The 16,965-nt window shown below is 49.5% G+C and overlaps 1 protein-coding gene across 1 annotated transcript in view; it reads left to right on the top strand.

Annotated features, from left to right (window-relative positions):
• LOC134354037 (phosphomannomutase 1-like) overlaps positions 1 to 13,700 on the top strand; it is a 28,913-nt gene extending 15,213 nt beyond the window's left edge. Inside the window, 4 exon segments of the mRNA XM_063062716.1 lie at positions 812 to 911; positions 5,031 to 5,106; positions 10,731 to 10,846; positions 13,043 to 13,700. Of these exon segments, the coding sequence (XP_062918786.1) occupies positions 812 to 911; positions 5,031 to 5,106; positions 10,731 to 10,846; positions 13,043 to 13,150 (400 nt within the window). The 3' untranslated portion in view covers positions 13,151 to 13,700.
• The last annotated feature ends 3,265 nt before the right edge of the window (positions 13,701 to 16,965 follow it).

Here is a 16,965-nt window from a genome sequence, read left to right as displayed (position 1 = left end):
TGAGTCTTTCCTAGCTCACGGAGCAAGTTCAAAGTAAATTTATTATCAACGTATGTATACATCACCTTAAGATTCATTTCCTTGCAGGCATTTAAAAGGAAATAAAGAAAAACAATAGAATTTAAGAAAATCTATACATAAGTAGACAAAGAATAACAAACAATGGATGTGCAAAAGAAGACAAACTATACAAATAAAAAAAAATAATACTGAGGACGTGAGAATATTCATTGCCCTCTGCCTTGATATTTTTTCCCCCATAGAAGGTGGTGCATCTCTGGAATTGCCTCAGAGTGTTGTGGAGGCTGGATCATTGAGGGGGAGGATATTTAATGTGGGGGTAGATACATTTTTGAAAGACTAGGGGCTTTGGGAAACCAGCACAGAGTAGATATTGAGGCCTATGGAGGGGCAGTGGCGGGAATTGAACCTGCGTCGCTGGTACTGTAAATTGTTGTGGTAATCCTGCATTTTATTCTTCCCACACTCTGATCCACTCCTCCCTCCCCCCCACCACCTCCAGATTCTACCACTCAGCCACCCACTAGGGACAGCTTACAGCGTCCCGTTCAGCACTCGCATCTTTGATAAGTGTGTGCCAGAGCCCCAGGGGGAAATCACAGGCAGAGCATGCAAACTCCACGCAGACAGCACTCGAGGTCAGGATCGAACCCACGTCTCTGCCCAGGGCAATACTAAGCGCGGGGGAATGGGAGTGATGGGATTGGTCGGAAGGCTGGCTTAGACTCAGTGAGGCAGAGAGCCTCCATCGATGCCCCAAGGAGACGTAACGTGAACCACTGTGTTGCAGGGGCACCTTCATTGAGTTTCGAAACGGCATGTTGAACGTCTGTCCCATTGGCAGGAGCTGTTCCTTAGCAGAGCGACTTGAGTTCTCCCAGATTGACAAGGTAACTGGAGGGTGCTGGGGGTGGAGGGAATAGTGCGATCCCACAACAACTCACTCCTGTGCTGTCCTTGAGGAGGGGGACATCTTTCCACAAGGTTCTGGTCCTTCCACTAGATAGAGGTCCTGAACCTGGGGGTCACACCTCCTCGGTTCATGGTAGGGGTCAATGATATTTTTTTAAAAAGTTGGGAACCCCTGTGCTAGATCATCGCTGACATCTTCAACATCTCCTTGGAATAAACGTCTGTTGTTCCCAGTCCTGTTTTGGAACAGCTCTGGTCCCTCGACTTAAGATGGTTAATGCTAGTCCAGAAGACATTCCTGGGTCTAATGGGAGATGCAAGAGACCGCAGATGCTGGAACCTGGAGCAACAAAATCTTGGCGGGTCGGGCAGAATCTGTGGAAGGAAGTGAACTGTTGACACTTCGAGCCCAAATGTCGGCAATTCCTTTCCCCCCACAGATGCTGCTCGACCTGCCGAGTTCCTCCAGCAGGCTGATTAGGCTCCTTTGTGGGAAGGGAGGGTGTCCCACCGCAAAGGAGGAGAAGATCTTAGACCCGTGTTCTCTGGAATTTAGGAAAATGAGGGTGGACCCCATTAAAACATAAGATCCTGAAGGGGCTTGATATGATAAATTTTACAATTTTTATCAACGTCAGTAGACCTGACCCTGATTCTGAGATGTTTCCATTAGTGGGAGAACCTCCATCGAGGAGACAGAGTTATAAAATGAGAGAGTGGTCACTTAAGACTGGGATGTGTTGGAATTTCATCTCACAGGGAGCAGTAATTCTCTGGAATTCTGTAACTTGGACATGGTCGTTAGAGGTGTTTATAGAGGAAGTAACCCATTTTTGAAAAGATTTAGGCATCACGGCAGCCTGGAGGTTAGTGTAATCGTTTTACAGCGGCAACCATCACCGATCGGTGTTCAATTCCCGCCTCTGCCTGTAAGGAGTTTGTACATTCTCCCCGTGACCGCGTGGGTTTCCTCCGGGTGCTCCGGTTTCCTCCCACATCCCAAAGATGTACAGGTTAGGGTTAGTGAGTTGTGGGCAGGCTACGCTGACATGGGAACCATGACAACACTTGTGCCCTACCCCCCCCCCAGCACAATCCTCAGACAGTGTTGGTCATTGACACAAACAACACAGTTCACTGTATTCTTTGGTGTCTGGCGTGCATGTGTCAAAGCTAATTTGTCTTTATTTCTGATCGAGAACAGAGGCCAGCAGAGATCAGCCATGATCATGTCGAGTGGAGGGACAGGGGGAGAGGGTGCCACGTTGTCACAGGTCCTGTGTCCTTGGTTGACAATAACACTATGTTGGGGATTCAGCTGTCTTTAAACAGCTCAGTCAGATTGGCCTTCAGTGAGGATACTCAAGACTATCTACTCCTAGGAAAGTCCAAGCCACCGTATACAACTCTGAGGTTCATTTCCTGGCAGGCATTTAAAGGAAAATAAATCCAATTTATGAAAAAAAACTATAGATAAACAAAGACTGACGAGCAACCAATGTGCAAAAGTTGACAAGTTGTGCAAATTTTTAAAAAATACTGAGAACCTAAGTTTAGAATCCTTGAAAGTGAATCTGAAAGTTGTGGAATCAGTTCGGTGTTGGGGTGGGCGAAATTATCCATGTTGGTTCAGGAGCCTGATGGTTGAAGGGGGTAACTGTTCCTGAACCTGGTGGTGTGGGATCCAAGGCTCCTGTACTTCTTGCTAGATGGTGGTACAGGCAAATAGGTTAGAGGCTTTTAAGAGACTTTTGGATAGGCACATGGATGTAAGGAAGTTGGAGGGATATGGACATTGTGTAGGTAGGAGGGATTAGCGTTTGGGTGTTTTAATTGGTTTGACACAACATTGTGGGGCGAATTGCTTGTTCCTGTGCTGTACGGTTCTGTTTCATGCTCCTCAGTCTCCTACACTCTCAAGGAATAAAGTCCCAACCTACTCTTTTTAGATGGACCCTATACAGATTACAGAGGAGGAGGTGTTTGCTGTCCTGATCAGGGTGGATAAATCCCCAGGGCCTGACAAGATGTTCCCTCGGACCCTACAGGAGGCAAGGGCAGAAAGTGCCGGGATCCAAGCAGAGATGGTCAAGAAGGTTCAGTCGCTCGGCATTCAAGATGAAGTGGTAAATTAGATTAGACATTGGCTTTGTGGGAGAAGCCGAAGAGTGGTTGTAGGTGGTTGCCCCTCTTACGGGAGGCCTGTGACTGGTGGAGTGCCACAGGGATCGGTGCTGGGTCCGTTGCTGTTTGTCATCTATATCAACAATCTGGGTAATGTGGTTAATTAGATCAGCAAATTTGCAGACGACCCCAAGACTGGGGGTGCAGTGGACAGCGAGGAAGACTATCGTGGCTTGCAGCGGCATCTGGACCAGCTGGAAAAATGGGCTGACAAATGGCAGATGAAGTTTAATGCAGACAAGTGCGAGGTGTTGCAACAACCAGGGTTGGTCTTACACAGTGAACGGTGGGGCACTGAGGAGTGTGGTAGAAGAAAGGATTCTGGGAATACAGATCCATGATTTCTTGAAAGTGCTGTCACAAGTAGATAGAGCCATAAAGAAAGCTTCCAGCACATTGGCCTTCATAAATCGAAGTACTGAGTACAGGAGATGGGCTGTTATCTCTGTTCTAAATGGAAGTCTCTCTATCCGGAGGCGGTGCCATTAGGTTTTAGACTCCCCCACCGTAGGAAAAATCCTCTCCACACCCACTCTTCATCAAGGCCTTTCAACGTTCGATAGACTTCAATGAGATCCCGTCTCATTCTCCTGAATTCCAGTGAGTACAGACCCACAGCCCTCAAATACTTTTCATATGACAAGCCATTTATTCCTGGAGTCATTTTCATGAACCTCCTTTGAACCCTCTCCAATGTCAGCACATCCTTTCTAAGATAAGGGGCCCAAAACTGCTTACAGTACTCCAAGTGAGGCCTCGCCAGTGCCTTACAAAGCCTCAGCATTACAGTCTGACCTCCAGCATTTTGTGTGTGCTGCTGCAGATTTCCAGCATCTGCAGAATCTCGTGTCTCTTTTAAATGGAATTCTGAATATTACAGAGAAATTCTTTAAATAGAACAGACTGGGGAAAAGTATTGCTCTTGGATTGGCTGAGGATATTGGAAACAGTTCTTGCTGCCCTCCGTTACTGTCAGAACCATACCAGGAAGGTCCTGTGGAATGGAAGCTGCAGGAAGAGATTTCCATCGCATTCGGTTCAAAAGAGTTGCATTGCTGCTTTATTGCCGCCACAGTGGTGCAGCCAGTCGAGCTGCTGCCTTGGCTGCAACGCCCTGGGTTCAATCCCGACCTCCGGCACCACGAAGTGCTCCACTCTCCTCCGCCCCTCCAAAAAAAACAAAACATGCAGGTTGGTGGGTTAAGTTGCTTCTGTAAATTGGCCCCAACGTGTAGGCAAGTGGCAGGATCTGTGGGAACGAGGGGGAAATAGGATTAGTGCGAGTGGGTGTGCGATGGTCAGCATGGATTAGGTGGGCCGAAGGGCCTGTTTACAAGCCATAGGACTGTGTGACCACTGTGTCGTCACCTGAATTAGCAGCCCTGTTCTCTTCTCCACCTCGCCCTGAATTCCCTCCTCACGGAGCAGCCGGGCCCCAAGGGGCTGAATGGCCTCTCCCCGGCTCTCCTTGAGTCAGCTGTGTGTCACCGGACCCAAGTCGTCCCACAGTGAATTAGAGGTTCCAGGTTCAAATCCCACTCCCCAGCGCAGGGTGATGGACGTACCATTGTCTGTTAAAAGCCAAACTGAGGTCTCTCCTGCCTGCTCCCTCCACTAGACACAAAAGATCCCTCACTGTCACCTCAAAGACAAGTGGTAGAGTTACTCCCGTTTTCCAGGACAACATTTTTTTGCAGGTTTTTTTTTAACAAAAGCACATTGTTGTTTGTGGACTCTTGCTGTGCATAACTGGCTGCCACACTTCACGGGCACCCCATTGGCTGGGAGGGGCTTTGGGAGTTCCTGAGGCTGGGAGGGAAGGTGGACCCACCTTTCCTTGGGTGGGGGGGTGGGGGGTGCCAGACACGCACTGATCGGGGGCTTCGCTAATCTTCGCCTTTCTTCCGCCAAAGACAGAGAAGATCAGAGAGAAGTTTGTGGCGGCTTTGCAGAAGGAGTTCGCTGGCAAAGGATTGAACTGTACCAGAGGCAAGTAAGCCAGAAGTGTGTCTTATCTGGCTGTGTGTCTGACTCTGTGTGGATGTGTGTGTGTATGACGTTATATCGTGTGTGTGTGTGTGCACGTAGGTAGTTGGGGTACAAGGTCCATAGTGTTCCTGGACTGTGCCTGGCTTCCCTTCAATCAGTTAGTTCAGACAGTCAGTGCTCCGGAAAAGGGATGAACTTTGTTCTGTCAAGAGCCACCACCCATCACCCGCCCCCAGCACTGGCCAATCGCGGTAAAATCACAGCGCTGCTTCTGAATTCCCTCCCCCCCCCGCCTCCCCTCTGCCCCCACCTCCCCTCTGCCCCCACCTCCCCTCTCCCCCCCCGGGGTGAAACAGGGGAGACTCGTTACAGGTAAATGAGCAAGCTACAGCCACGAGGAGAGACGGGCAGATAAGCTGATTATCGGTAATCAGTTTAGTATCGTCACATGTACTGAGATACAGTAAGAAGCTTTTGCTTTCAGTGACTGCAGACATAAATATGTCAAGCTAGTTAAAAAGGAAACCAGGATGCAGAACAGAGTGTTACAGTTACAGAGAGAGAGCAGTACAGGCTGGCAATAAGGGGCAAGCGCCATAACGAGGTAGAGAGGGGGGGCCAAGGATTCATCCTTGATACGAGAGGTCGTTCAGTGGTAGGATAGAAGCTGTGCTTAAGCCTGATGGTTACCTGCTTTCAGGTTTTTGTATGGGAGAGTGGAGAAGAGGGAATGTCTGGGGTGGGAGGGGTCTTGCTTTCCCGAGGCAGGAGAAGTGCAGGCAGGGTCCATTGAAGGGAGGCTGGTTTGCAGAACTTGGGCTGTTGGGGAGGAGGCGAGGAGTGTTCCTCTGTTGTAAAACGGTGAGGAGTTCTAGGACAGAACGAGGCCAAGGCCTGGGCAGCCTGTCGTGCCATCGCCCTCACACGAGCAGGGCCCGTCTCCTTTGCCTCACATCCAACAACGTCTCACAGCCTCAGCCCACGGTGAAGCCCGCTGGCCACGCAGCCTCGCTGTCTGCTTCCAGTCCCCGCTGTCCTCGAACCGTCCACCGGAATACGTCCACTCGCAGTGCCTTTATTTCCAGCAGTACGCAGGATGAGGCCATTCGGCCCATTGAACCTGTACCATCTCTTTATAACAAGAACCCAGTCATTCACCGTCCCTGCCCCTTGTTCTTCAGTCATCTCACGCCCTGAAGGTCCAGCCGTTGGGAAGAGTGTCCCTGCGTATTATTCTACCCCAAGCCCTTCATGACATCAGACAGACCTTTTACCCTGTCGGTCAGACGGCAAGGCGAGAATGGTTATACGACCGTGGGACCACTCCTGCACTTGTCAGAACACAACCACCTTGCTGGGTTGTTGGCTGCTAGGGGCCGGTTTAGAACTGAGAACATGGAACACCACAGCACAGGAACAGGCCATTCGGCCCACAATGTTGTGCCGATCCGCCAAACAACACCCAAACACTAATCCCTCCTACCTACACCATGTCCCTATCCCTCCATCTTCCTCACACCCATGTGCCTATCCAAATAGTTCTTAAAATAAAAGCCTCTAACGTATTTGCCTCTACAACCATACCAAGCATCCACCACTCTCTGAGTAAAAAACATCCCTCACCTACCCCCCTTACCTTCAATGCGTGCCCTCTGGTATTAGACATCTCTACCCTGGGGCACAGATACACCCTATCTACTCTATCTATGTCTCTCATAATCTTATAAACCTCTATCAGATCTCCCCTCAGCCTCCGACACCCCAGAGAGAACAACCCAAGTTTATCCAGCTTCTCATGACAGCACATGCCCTCTAAACCAGGCGGCATCCTGGTAAACCTCTTCTGCACCCTCTCGCAAAGCCTCCACATCCTTCCTACGGTGGAGCGACCAGAACTGTACACAACACCCCAGTTAGTAATTGTACGTCTGTGTGTTCCAGCTTCCATTCCCAGTCTTGTTGGGATGAGAGGAATTGGAACTGCGTCTCCTGCCGTGCCCTCGGGAAGGGGTTTGGTGATCTGTGACAGTAATGAAGTGAAACTCTCAGCCACTCTAATCGGTGCAGCACGTGGATCGTCCTGTGTGGAAGTACCACGGCTTGCTCCGTCCGTGAGCACAGGAAACTGCAGAGCTGTGGGCACGGCCCGGCACATCACAGCCTCCCCTCTATGGACTGTCCATACCTCAGTGAAGCAGCCAGTATAGTCAAAGATCCCACCCACCCTGGCCGTTCTCTCTTCTTACCCCTCCCACCTGGGAGAAGATACAACAGCCTGGACGCACATGCCACCAGGCTCAGGAACAGCTTCTACCCTCTGTTAGAAAACTCTTGAATGGTCCCTTAGTGCAACAGAATGGACTGTCAGCCTCACAATCTACCTCCTTATGACCTTGTGCTTCATTGTCTGCCTGCACAGAACTTCCTCTGTAACTGTTGCACTTTTCTCCAGTATTTTGTACTGCTTTAACTCGTTCTACCTCAATGCACTGTGTAATAATTGATCTGTATGAACAGTATGCAAGATTAGAGTCATCTGATAAGATGATCTTTCATACAGACGCCCAGTCTTCTCCAATCAGAAGCCCTGGATGAACCAAGAGATCCACAATCTCTATCAGAACATCTCCAATGCCATGTTTTAAGTTTGCTGATGATATCACTGTTGGTGGCCGAATCAAAGATGGTGCCAAATCAGCTTATAGGAGGGAGGTTGAAAATCCGCAACTCAATGTCAGCAAGACCAAGGAGCTGATTATTGACTTCAGGAGGAGGAATCTGAGGTCCATGAGCCAGTCCTCATCAGGAGATCAGAGGTGGAGAGGGTCAGCAACTTTAAATTCCTCGGCATTATCTTTCAGAGGACCTGTCTTGGGTCCAGCAAGTAAGGGCTATTTCAAAGAAAGCACAGCAGCACCTCTGCTTTCATAGAAGGTCGTGCAGACTCAACGTGTCATCCAAAACTTTGACGAACATCTGTGGATGCGTTGTGAAGAATATATTGACTGGTGGCTTCACGGCTTGCTATGGCAACACCAATGCCCTTGATTGGAAGATCCTACAAAAAGTAGTGGGTATGGCCCAGCCCATCATGGGAAAAGTCCTCCCCGCCATCGAGCACGTCTGCACGGAGCGCTGTCACAGGAAAGCAGATCCATCATCAGAGACCCCCACCATCCAGAACATGCTCTCTTTTCGCTGCTCCCTCAAGAAGATACAGGAGCCTCAGGTCCCACACCAGCAGGTTCAGGAACAATTATTACCCCTCAACAATCAGGCTCTTGAAGCAGATGCCGTGTGCAGAGCTTCTTTGATTCTATTAACTGTGAATGCCTGCGAGAAAATGGATGTCAGGGTAGTAAATGGTGCTCTGTGTAGATGTGGCATAATAAGCCAATACCAAGATCAAAGCCAAATATGCCAATAAACTTTTCTTGGTCTTCCAGCCGGTACAAGTAGCCCGAGAAGAGTTCATTCGTCATACACGCCGGGAAAGCACGAGATAGTTTTTCCAAATATGCCAATTTGCTGAATGTTACTTACGAAGTTCAACGTTATCTTCAGTGCACCTGCACACCCTTTAAGAGTCTGAGGAAAACTGTGTTTGAAGAGTCAGGAGCAGAGGGCTCTGGTCTGTCCAGTGTTCTGCTGTACCGGCTACCTCCAACAGCATTGAGGAGAACCTCGGCCAAGTCCACCAAATCCACAGGCAAGATAGGGGATCCTTTCCCAGAGCCCAACACCACAGCACCGAGGGAATGGTTATCCCTTGGCCAGACCTCATCGGTCACGGATCCCACACCCAATTCCTGAAAGAGGCACTCTGTTCCCAGCTCTGTCACGGGAAGAGATTGCCAGGCAGGATGCGCTCAAAGCCTCCTTGAGGAAACATAGTATCTGTACCGACCAGGGAACCTCTGACCCCTGGACACTTGGAGAGGAGAAGGTGTGTTAGGACGGTATTGGGAGCCTTGAGTCCATGCCCTGGGAGTGCACAGAAGCCGCATGTAAGTTGGAGACGATGCCTGCCACCTCACAACATGCCCAGTCACCCCATCAGCTGCCTACTCTGGCAAAGTGTGAAGTGATACACTTCAGCAGGTCAGACTTGAAGACAGAGAACCAGGCTAATGGCAGGATTATTAGCAGTGTGGAGGAACAGAGAGATTTTGGGGTCCACGTCCATAGCTCCCTCAGAGTTGCCATGCAAGATGATAGGGTAGCGTAGAAGGGGAATGGTGTGTTGGCCTTCATTAGTCGGGGGATTGAGTTCAAGAGCCATGAAGTAGTGTTACAGCTCTATAAAACCCTGGTTAGACCATTCTTGGAGTGTTCTCAATCTAGTCATCTCATTACAGGAAGGATGTGGAAGCTTTCGAGAAGGTGCAGAGGAGATTTACCAGGACGCTGCCTGGACTAGAGAGCATGTCTTATGAGGATTGGTTGAGTGAGCTAGGGCTTTTCTCTTTGGAACGAAGGAGGATGAGGAGAGACGATAGAGGCGTGTAATTTGATAAGAGGAATCTGTGTGTTCGTTGTGCACAGATTCAAGGTCCCTAATACCTTTCCCAACAGTCTTTCTCACCTTGTGTGCATGTGGGCCAGGACTTCCCTGGGGTCATGGCGGATATTATGTCTCCTCGAGGAGGCTTTGAGCACAGCCTTGAAGCTTTTCCTCATCCTGCCTGGGAACGTTTTTCCGTGACGGAACTGGTCACAGATCCGTCAGCTGCTGTTGGAGAACCCCAGGCAACTGACTGTGGCACATTTTGTGGACATACACACCGCGGCCACTGTGTGCCATTGACGGAGAGTGTGACGGTTTAGACTGGCGGATGGAGTCAGGGGCTGCCTTTTCCAGGGTGGCCTGCTGCAGGAGGTGTGTAAAATTAGGATAATGGCAGTAGATAGCAAAGATCTTTTTCCCGTGGCGAGAGCACCTGAACCACGAAGGCAAAGGTTTGTGTAGCTTGTTTAGAGGGGATCTGTATGTGTGGGGGTGCGGGAATTAGTTTTTGTCACTCTGGGGGACTGGAGTCAGGAGCACACTGCCTGAGGGGGTGGTGGACACACAGACTCTCCCAGCATTTAAAAGGCATCTAGTTAAGGATCTGAATCACTGAGGCATATGGCCACAGAGACAATTTGGGTTCATGGGATTGGTGTGGGTAGATACAGGGGGCAGCATGGAGACAACAGGCCAAAGGGTCAGTTTCTGTGATGAAAAATGTCTTTACATGCAATTAGTAGGGGAAACGGGACCTTATCTTTGGGGGGGAGTGGGAGGGGAGAGGTTGGGGAGGTGAGAGAATGTGATACTGGGATGTGGAGTATCTCAAGACTCATAATTGTCCCCCGCCCTGTCCTTCCCTCCCTTCCCCTCCCCCTCTCCCCTCCACCACTCTCTCCCTTGCCCCTCTCATTCGCCCCCATCTCTTGACCTCTGTCCCTACACCACCCTCACTACCCATCCTTCCTCTTCTTTCCCTTTTCCCTTCCCCCTCCTTTCCCTTTCTCTCCCCCTCCTTTCCCTTTCTCTCTCCCCTCTTCTTTCCCCTCTCCCTCCCTCCTCCCCCACTCTCTCCCCTCTGCCCCCCCATCTCTCCTCTTCCCCCTTCTTACAGGGGGCATGATCAGCTTTGACATCTACCCCGAGGGTTGGGACAAGCGCTACTGCCTGGATATCCTGGAAAAGGACGGAATTAAAACGATCCACTTCTTTGGGAATGAGACCGACCCGGTAAAGTTTCACTGAGGGTCTGGACCTTGACCAGACATCACGGGCTGTGAGGGATTAGTGCGTTGACCACGGATGGGTGGGGGGGGGGTGGTTGGTGAGGGGTTCAGGTTAATGAGAGGTCAAGGGTTGAGAACTCATGATGAATGGGGATTGGGATTGATAAGGTGTCTGGGGTTGTTAGGCCAAGGGTGGGGAGGTAAGAGGGATGCAGAGAGTTGAGGTTGATGAAGACTCAAGGGTTAAGGTGTCAGGAGGTGCACAGAGGTTGAAGATCGGTGAGAGGTCAAAGGTTGTGGGGTCAGGGAGCATAAGGTCCAGTTGGGGTTGGTAACTTTAGGAGCGTTGACAAAGGGATAGGGGTAGGTTTGGAGGTCAGAAGAATACAAGGGGTTGTGGGTTGATGTGGATCAGGGGTTGACCAGCGGTCAGAGTTGGCATTGACGGACTACCGTGCCTACCAGCTCGGCTAGTTATCAGGCACCATGTGACACTCTAATTGCACTGTCAGAGACCAACATCTCTTCCCCCCATCAACCATCTCCGGCAACTGACTCCCCCATTCGTTGGTCTCCCTCATCAACAGACCCACCCATCATGGGCCCTATCATCCTCCCTGCCCAACCACCCCTCATTTCTTTCAAGATCTTGAATATAACCAGATGATGAAGAAGGAGGCCAATGGGGCAATGTATTGATGAACAAAGCCATTGATAGGAGAATCCATTGATTGGGGGAAGCCATTGATTAGCAAGGCCATTCACAAGCAGCCCTTCGATAAGTAGAATCCTTGATACACGTGGGACCAATGAGCACATCTGTTGACCACTGTGGCCATAAACAGGACAGGCACTGGGTGACCCATTAACCATTGGAAACCAGGCTGTCCACAGTTAGTTTTTGACTAGTTGCTCACTGGTGAGCCATCTCTTAACAAGTGTTTGCTGGTGGTTTGGCTGCTTCAAGACCGCACGTTGGACCCATCCCACTGAAAAGTTGGCCAAAAATGACATAGGTTGCAATGGGACATTGTTGGGATGCAGAGCTGGGCTGGATAGTTGTAGATGGAGTTCACTGCAGAGAAGTGTGGAGTGATACACTTTGGAAGGTCGTATCTGAAGGCAGAGTACAGGGTTAATGGTAGGATTCTTAGCAATGTGGAGGAACAGCAGGATCTTGAGGTCCATGTCTGTAGATTCCTCGAAGTTGCCGAGCGAGTTGATAGGGTTGTTAAGAAGGCAAATGGTGTCTTGTCCATCATTAATCGGGGGATAGAGTTCAAGAGTTGTGAGGTAATGTTTCAACTCTGTAAAACTTTGGTTAGACCACACTTGGAGTGTTGTGTTCAGTTTTGGTCGCCTCATTATAGGAAGGATTGGAAGCTTTAGAGAAGGTGCACTGAAGATTTACCAGGCTGCTGCCTAGATTAAGAGCATGTCTTATGAGGCTAGGTTGAGCAAGCTAGTGCTTTTTGCTTTGGAGTGAAGGAGAATGAGAGGTGACTTGACAAGGTGTTAAGAGACATAGATCAAATGGATAGACAGAGCTTTTTATCCCAGGGTGAAAATGGCTAATATGAAGGGGTATAATTTTAAGGTGATTGGAGGAAAGTATATGGGGGGGGGGAATGCCAGAGGTAGTCTTTCTTCCACAGAGAGTGGTGGGTGTGTGGAGTGCACTGCCAGGGTGGTGGTAGAGGAGATATGTTAGGGACATTTAAGAGTCTCTTAGTCACATGGATGGAAAAAAAAATGGAGGGTTATGTGGGAGAGAAGGTTAGATTGATCTCAAGGTTGGTTAAAAGGTTGGCACAACAACATGGGCTGAAGAACATGTACTGTACCGTACCATTCTATTTTCTGTGTAAGCATGTACCTTGGGAGGGGAGTGCCGTGTCTGGTGGTTGTTGGTTTTGATGGGGCCGTTACACTGGAGACCCAACACCAGTAAGGGCTACACTGGCAGGGCAGTGAGCCTCCGCTCAAGGGAAGCAAAACTAAACAGGAGTTCTAGTTCCATCTGATCACTGACTGAATCATGGGCATGTTGGTACTGGACCATAACGCTCCCTCTAGTGGAAATCCAGGCTTATCGGGCCTGTCAATGAAAGATGCTTGGATGAGATTATTCTGTGGGGCCCAGGGAAGGAGCGCGCTGAGGAGGGGAAGAGAAATTGACTCCAGTGTCTTTTGCACACAGGGCGGTAATGACCATGAGATCTTTCATGATCCCAGGACAATTGGATACACAGTGGTGTCACCAGAGGATACTGTCAGACTGTGCAAAGAACTCTTCCTGCGCGAATGAGCCACACACTACCATTCCCAGACCTGGACCCGAAGTTATCTTCTGCAGGACTTCACGGAAATCTGAATGTAGAAACATTCCCCTGTTCTCTGGTGGGGAGAGATGTTAATATCAACTGCGTTTGTGGGATGTGCCTCCGTTACAATTCCATATCAGCAGATGATGCCAATACTACTTGAATTCTTTGTCATTCACCCTCAGTCTGGTACGGTTATCATTTTGTGCACACCAGAACCAACTGGAGTTGGGAGCATGTGCTTGCAATGTGCTCCCCAGCACCACCTATTGGCCACTAATCACCACTACACCGTGACTGTTGACATAGCATATCTGAGCAGGGAATGTTGGCAATCCCATCTACAGTGCTGTGTGTCGACAAAAAGCACGGCCCATGATACGGTGACAGATGTGAATTTATTCTCTTTAGTAGGAATGAAAGAAATAAAGAATATTTTTTTAAACAGAGATTTGTAAATGTCAGTGCACAAAAGGTTCCTAAAACACAAAGTTCAAAGTAAATTAATTATCAAAGTAAATATCTGTCATCATATACTGCCTTGAGATTCATTTTCTTGCGCGTATTCACGATGGAACAAAAAAATGAAAAACTACACACAAAGACGGACAAACAACCATGAATTGTTGAGTCCTTCAAAGTGAGTCTGTAGGTTAAGGGATCAGTTCTGGGTGGAGGTAAATGAAGTTATCCATGCTGGTTCAGGAGCCTGATGGTTGAGAGGTAATAATTGTTCCTGAACCTGGCTGTGTGGGACCTAAGGCTCCTGTACCACCTCCTTGATGGCAGCAGCGAGAACAGAGCATGACCTGGATGGTGGCGGGGGGGGGAGGGCGGTCCTCAAAGATGAATGTTGCTTTCTTGTGGCAGCACTCCCTGTAGATGTAGGGGGAGCTTTTCCTCTGGTGGACTGGGCTGTATCCATTACTTTTGGTAGGGTTCTCCAGTCTTGGGTATTGGTGCTTCCACACCAAGTTGTTTGATGCAGCCAGTCAGGATACTCTCTCTAGAAGTCATAGAAGTCTGTCAAAGTTTTAGGTGACGTGCCGAATCTGTGCAAACTTCGAAGAAAATAGAGGCAGAGGGTGTCATCCGCTGAGGACACAGGAGTTCTCAGTGGATGACATTGTGATAGAACCACTGCCTCACTGTGCTGTTGTGTTGGGTTCAATCCTGACCTCTGATACTGTGTGTATGGACTTCCTGTGCTTGAACAAGTTCTCCCGGTGTTCTGGTTTCCTCCTACACCCCACTTTAAATCGCCCTGAGGTGAAAGATTGAATCTACTCGCCTGTGTGGGGCACCAGCAGGAACTCAATACTAACGGAAACCTAAAATCAGCAGGAAGTGGGGCCAGCGGCATGGTAGTGTAGTGGTTAGCGCATCGCTTTACAGCGCCAGTGACCCGGGTTCAATTCCCGCCGCTGCCTGTAAGGAGTTTGTACGTTCTCCCCGTGGCCGCGTGGGTTTCCTCCGGGTGCTCCGGTTTCCTCCCTGGTTAGCAGGTTAATTGGTCCTGTCATTAGGCTGGTGTTAATAGATGGGTCATAAACACAAAATAATCTGCAGATGCTGTGATCAAAGCAGCACTTTCAGTGCGCTGGAGAAACTCAGCGTTAGAAACGATGAGTCGACCTTTTGGGCCGGAACCCTTTGTCAGGACTGAAGAATGAAAGATGGGGAAGGATTTGAAGAATGCTTGTAGCTTCAATTGGAAGACCAGTAATTTGAAAGACAAATTACAAATTACAAAAGACAAATTGAAACTCTCTCTCACTGCTCCCCCTCTGTGATATCCGCCTCTCCCCGACTCTTTGACCGCATCCTGACTCAGACCCGCTACCACAGCCACGTCTCCTTCCTGGGAATGTGTCTCCGCCACCATCTGTTACCCGCCTCCTCCTTCTACTACCCATTGTTTTCAGGGCTATGACATCAATGGTTCCCTTCCCCCATCCCTTGTGTATGCATGTGTGTGTGTGTGTGTGTTTTTTGTCTGTGTATGAGTGTACGTGTGTTGTTTGTGATAAACACGAGAGATTCTGCAGGTTTGCAAAATCTTGAGCAACTTACACAAAATACTGGAGGAGCTCAGCGAGTCAGGCAGCACCACAGACCTGAGCGAGACAACAGATGCTGTCTGATCTGACTTGCTGATCATGTGCCTGTTTTTATCTCTGTATAGGCAAGCGTGTGGCTTGTGTGTGCATATGAGTGTAAAATATTTACAATGTAAATATTGCAGATAACCGTCATCCTCGTCCTGGTCCATGGGGAAGTGCAAACAGGAACGTCTCTGTCGTGAGACAACACCTCCTCCCCTCCAGCAGACGGAGGGTCAGTGTGTGCTTGTGTCTGCTGGCTGAGCAGGGGCAGAAACCACCACCTTGTGTCATCTAGCTGTGACCTGACCTACGACAATGAGTGATTGATACATCATCGGTCAGAATACACACGATAATACCTTAGCCCCCTCGTAATCTATGGATTGTTCTGGAATAATAAATCGGTTGTGTAATGAGCAACTTAAAAATACCTGGTTATTTGGTTAGGTCACACTTGGAATATTAGATTAGATTAGATTCTGAGGACACACAGTCCTCTTTTATTGTCATTTAGTAATGCATGCATTAAGAAATGATACAATGTTCCTCCGGTGTGATATCACAGAAACACAAGACAAACCAAGACTGAAAAACTGACAAAAACCACATAATTAAAACATATAGTTACAACAGTGCAAAGCAACACCATAATTTGATAAAGAACAGACCATGGGCACGGTAAAAAAAAAAGTCTCAAAGTCTCTCGAAAGTCCCATCATCTCACGCAGACGGTAGAAGGAAGAAAAAAAACTCTCCCTGCCATGAGCTTCCAGCGCCGCAAACTTGCCAATGCAGCATCCTGGAAGCACCCGACCACAGCCAACTCTGAGTCTGTCCGAAAACTTCGAGCCTCCGACACCGAGCACCATCTCTGCCAAGCGCTTCGACCCCGGCCCCAGCAACAAGCAATAGGCAAAGCCGAGGATTTGGGGCCTTCCCCTCCAGAGATTCTCGATCGCACAGTAGCAGCGGCAGCGAATCCGGCATTTCAGGCATAGGGACAATGAACTTAACCTGTTCTTTAACAGATTTGACATTGTGGCCCCTGCCCATCCCCCACATGAGCCATCTGTTGTCGGCCTCCAACCAACACATACTCCACTCTCCCCTCCTACCCCTCCTCACAGTCCCTCACCCTGCTCTCTTGACTATACCCCTTCCCCACACAAAACCACCACGGTGGGCTTCACAGCCGAACAGGTGAGAAGACAGCTGAAACGTCTCAACCCAAGCAAGGCTGCAGGACTGGATGGTGTCAGTACCAGGGTGCTCAAAGCCTGTGCCCCTCAGCTATGTGGAGTACTTCGCCATGTATTCAACCTGAGCCTGAGGCTCCGGAGGGTTCCTGTGCTGTGGAAGACATCCTGCCTCGTCCGTGTGCTGAAGACGCCGTGCCCCAGCGGCCTCAATGACTACAGACCGGTGGCTTTGACCTCCCACATCAGGAAGACCCTGGAGAGACTTGTTCTGGAGCTGCTCCAGCCTATGGTCAGGCCACACTTAGATCCCCTCCAGTTCGCCTACCAGCCCCGACTAGGAGTTGAGGATGCCATCGTCTACCTGCTGAACCGTGTCTACGCCCACCTGGACAAGCCAGCGAGCACTGTGAGGGTCATGTTTTTTGACTTCTCCAGTGCGTTCAACACCATCCGCTCTGCTCTGCTGGGGGAGAAGCTGACAGTGATGCAGGTGGA

This window comes from Mobula hypostoma, chromosome 11 (assembly GCF_963921235.1).
Source record: "Mobula hypostoma chromosome 11, sMobHyp1.1, whole genome shotgun sequence".
NCBI classification, from domain to species: Eukaryota; Metazoa; Chordata; class Chondrichthyes; order Myliobatiformes; family Myliobatidae; genus Mobula; species Mobula hypostoma.
Note: the sequence above shows the minus strand (reverse complement) of the source record. Positions and strands in the feature narration are given on the sequence as shown.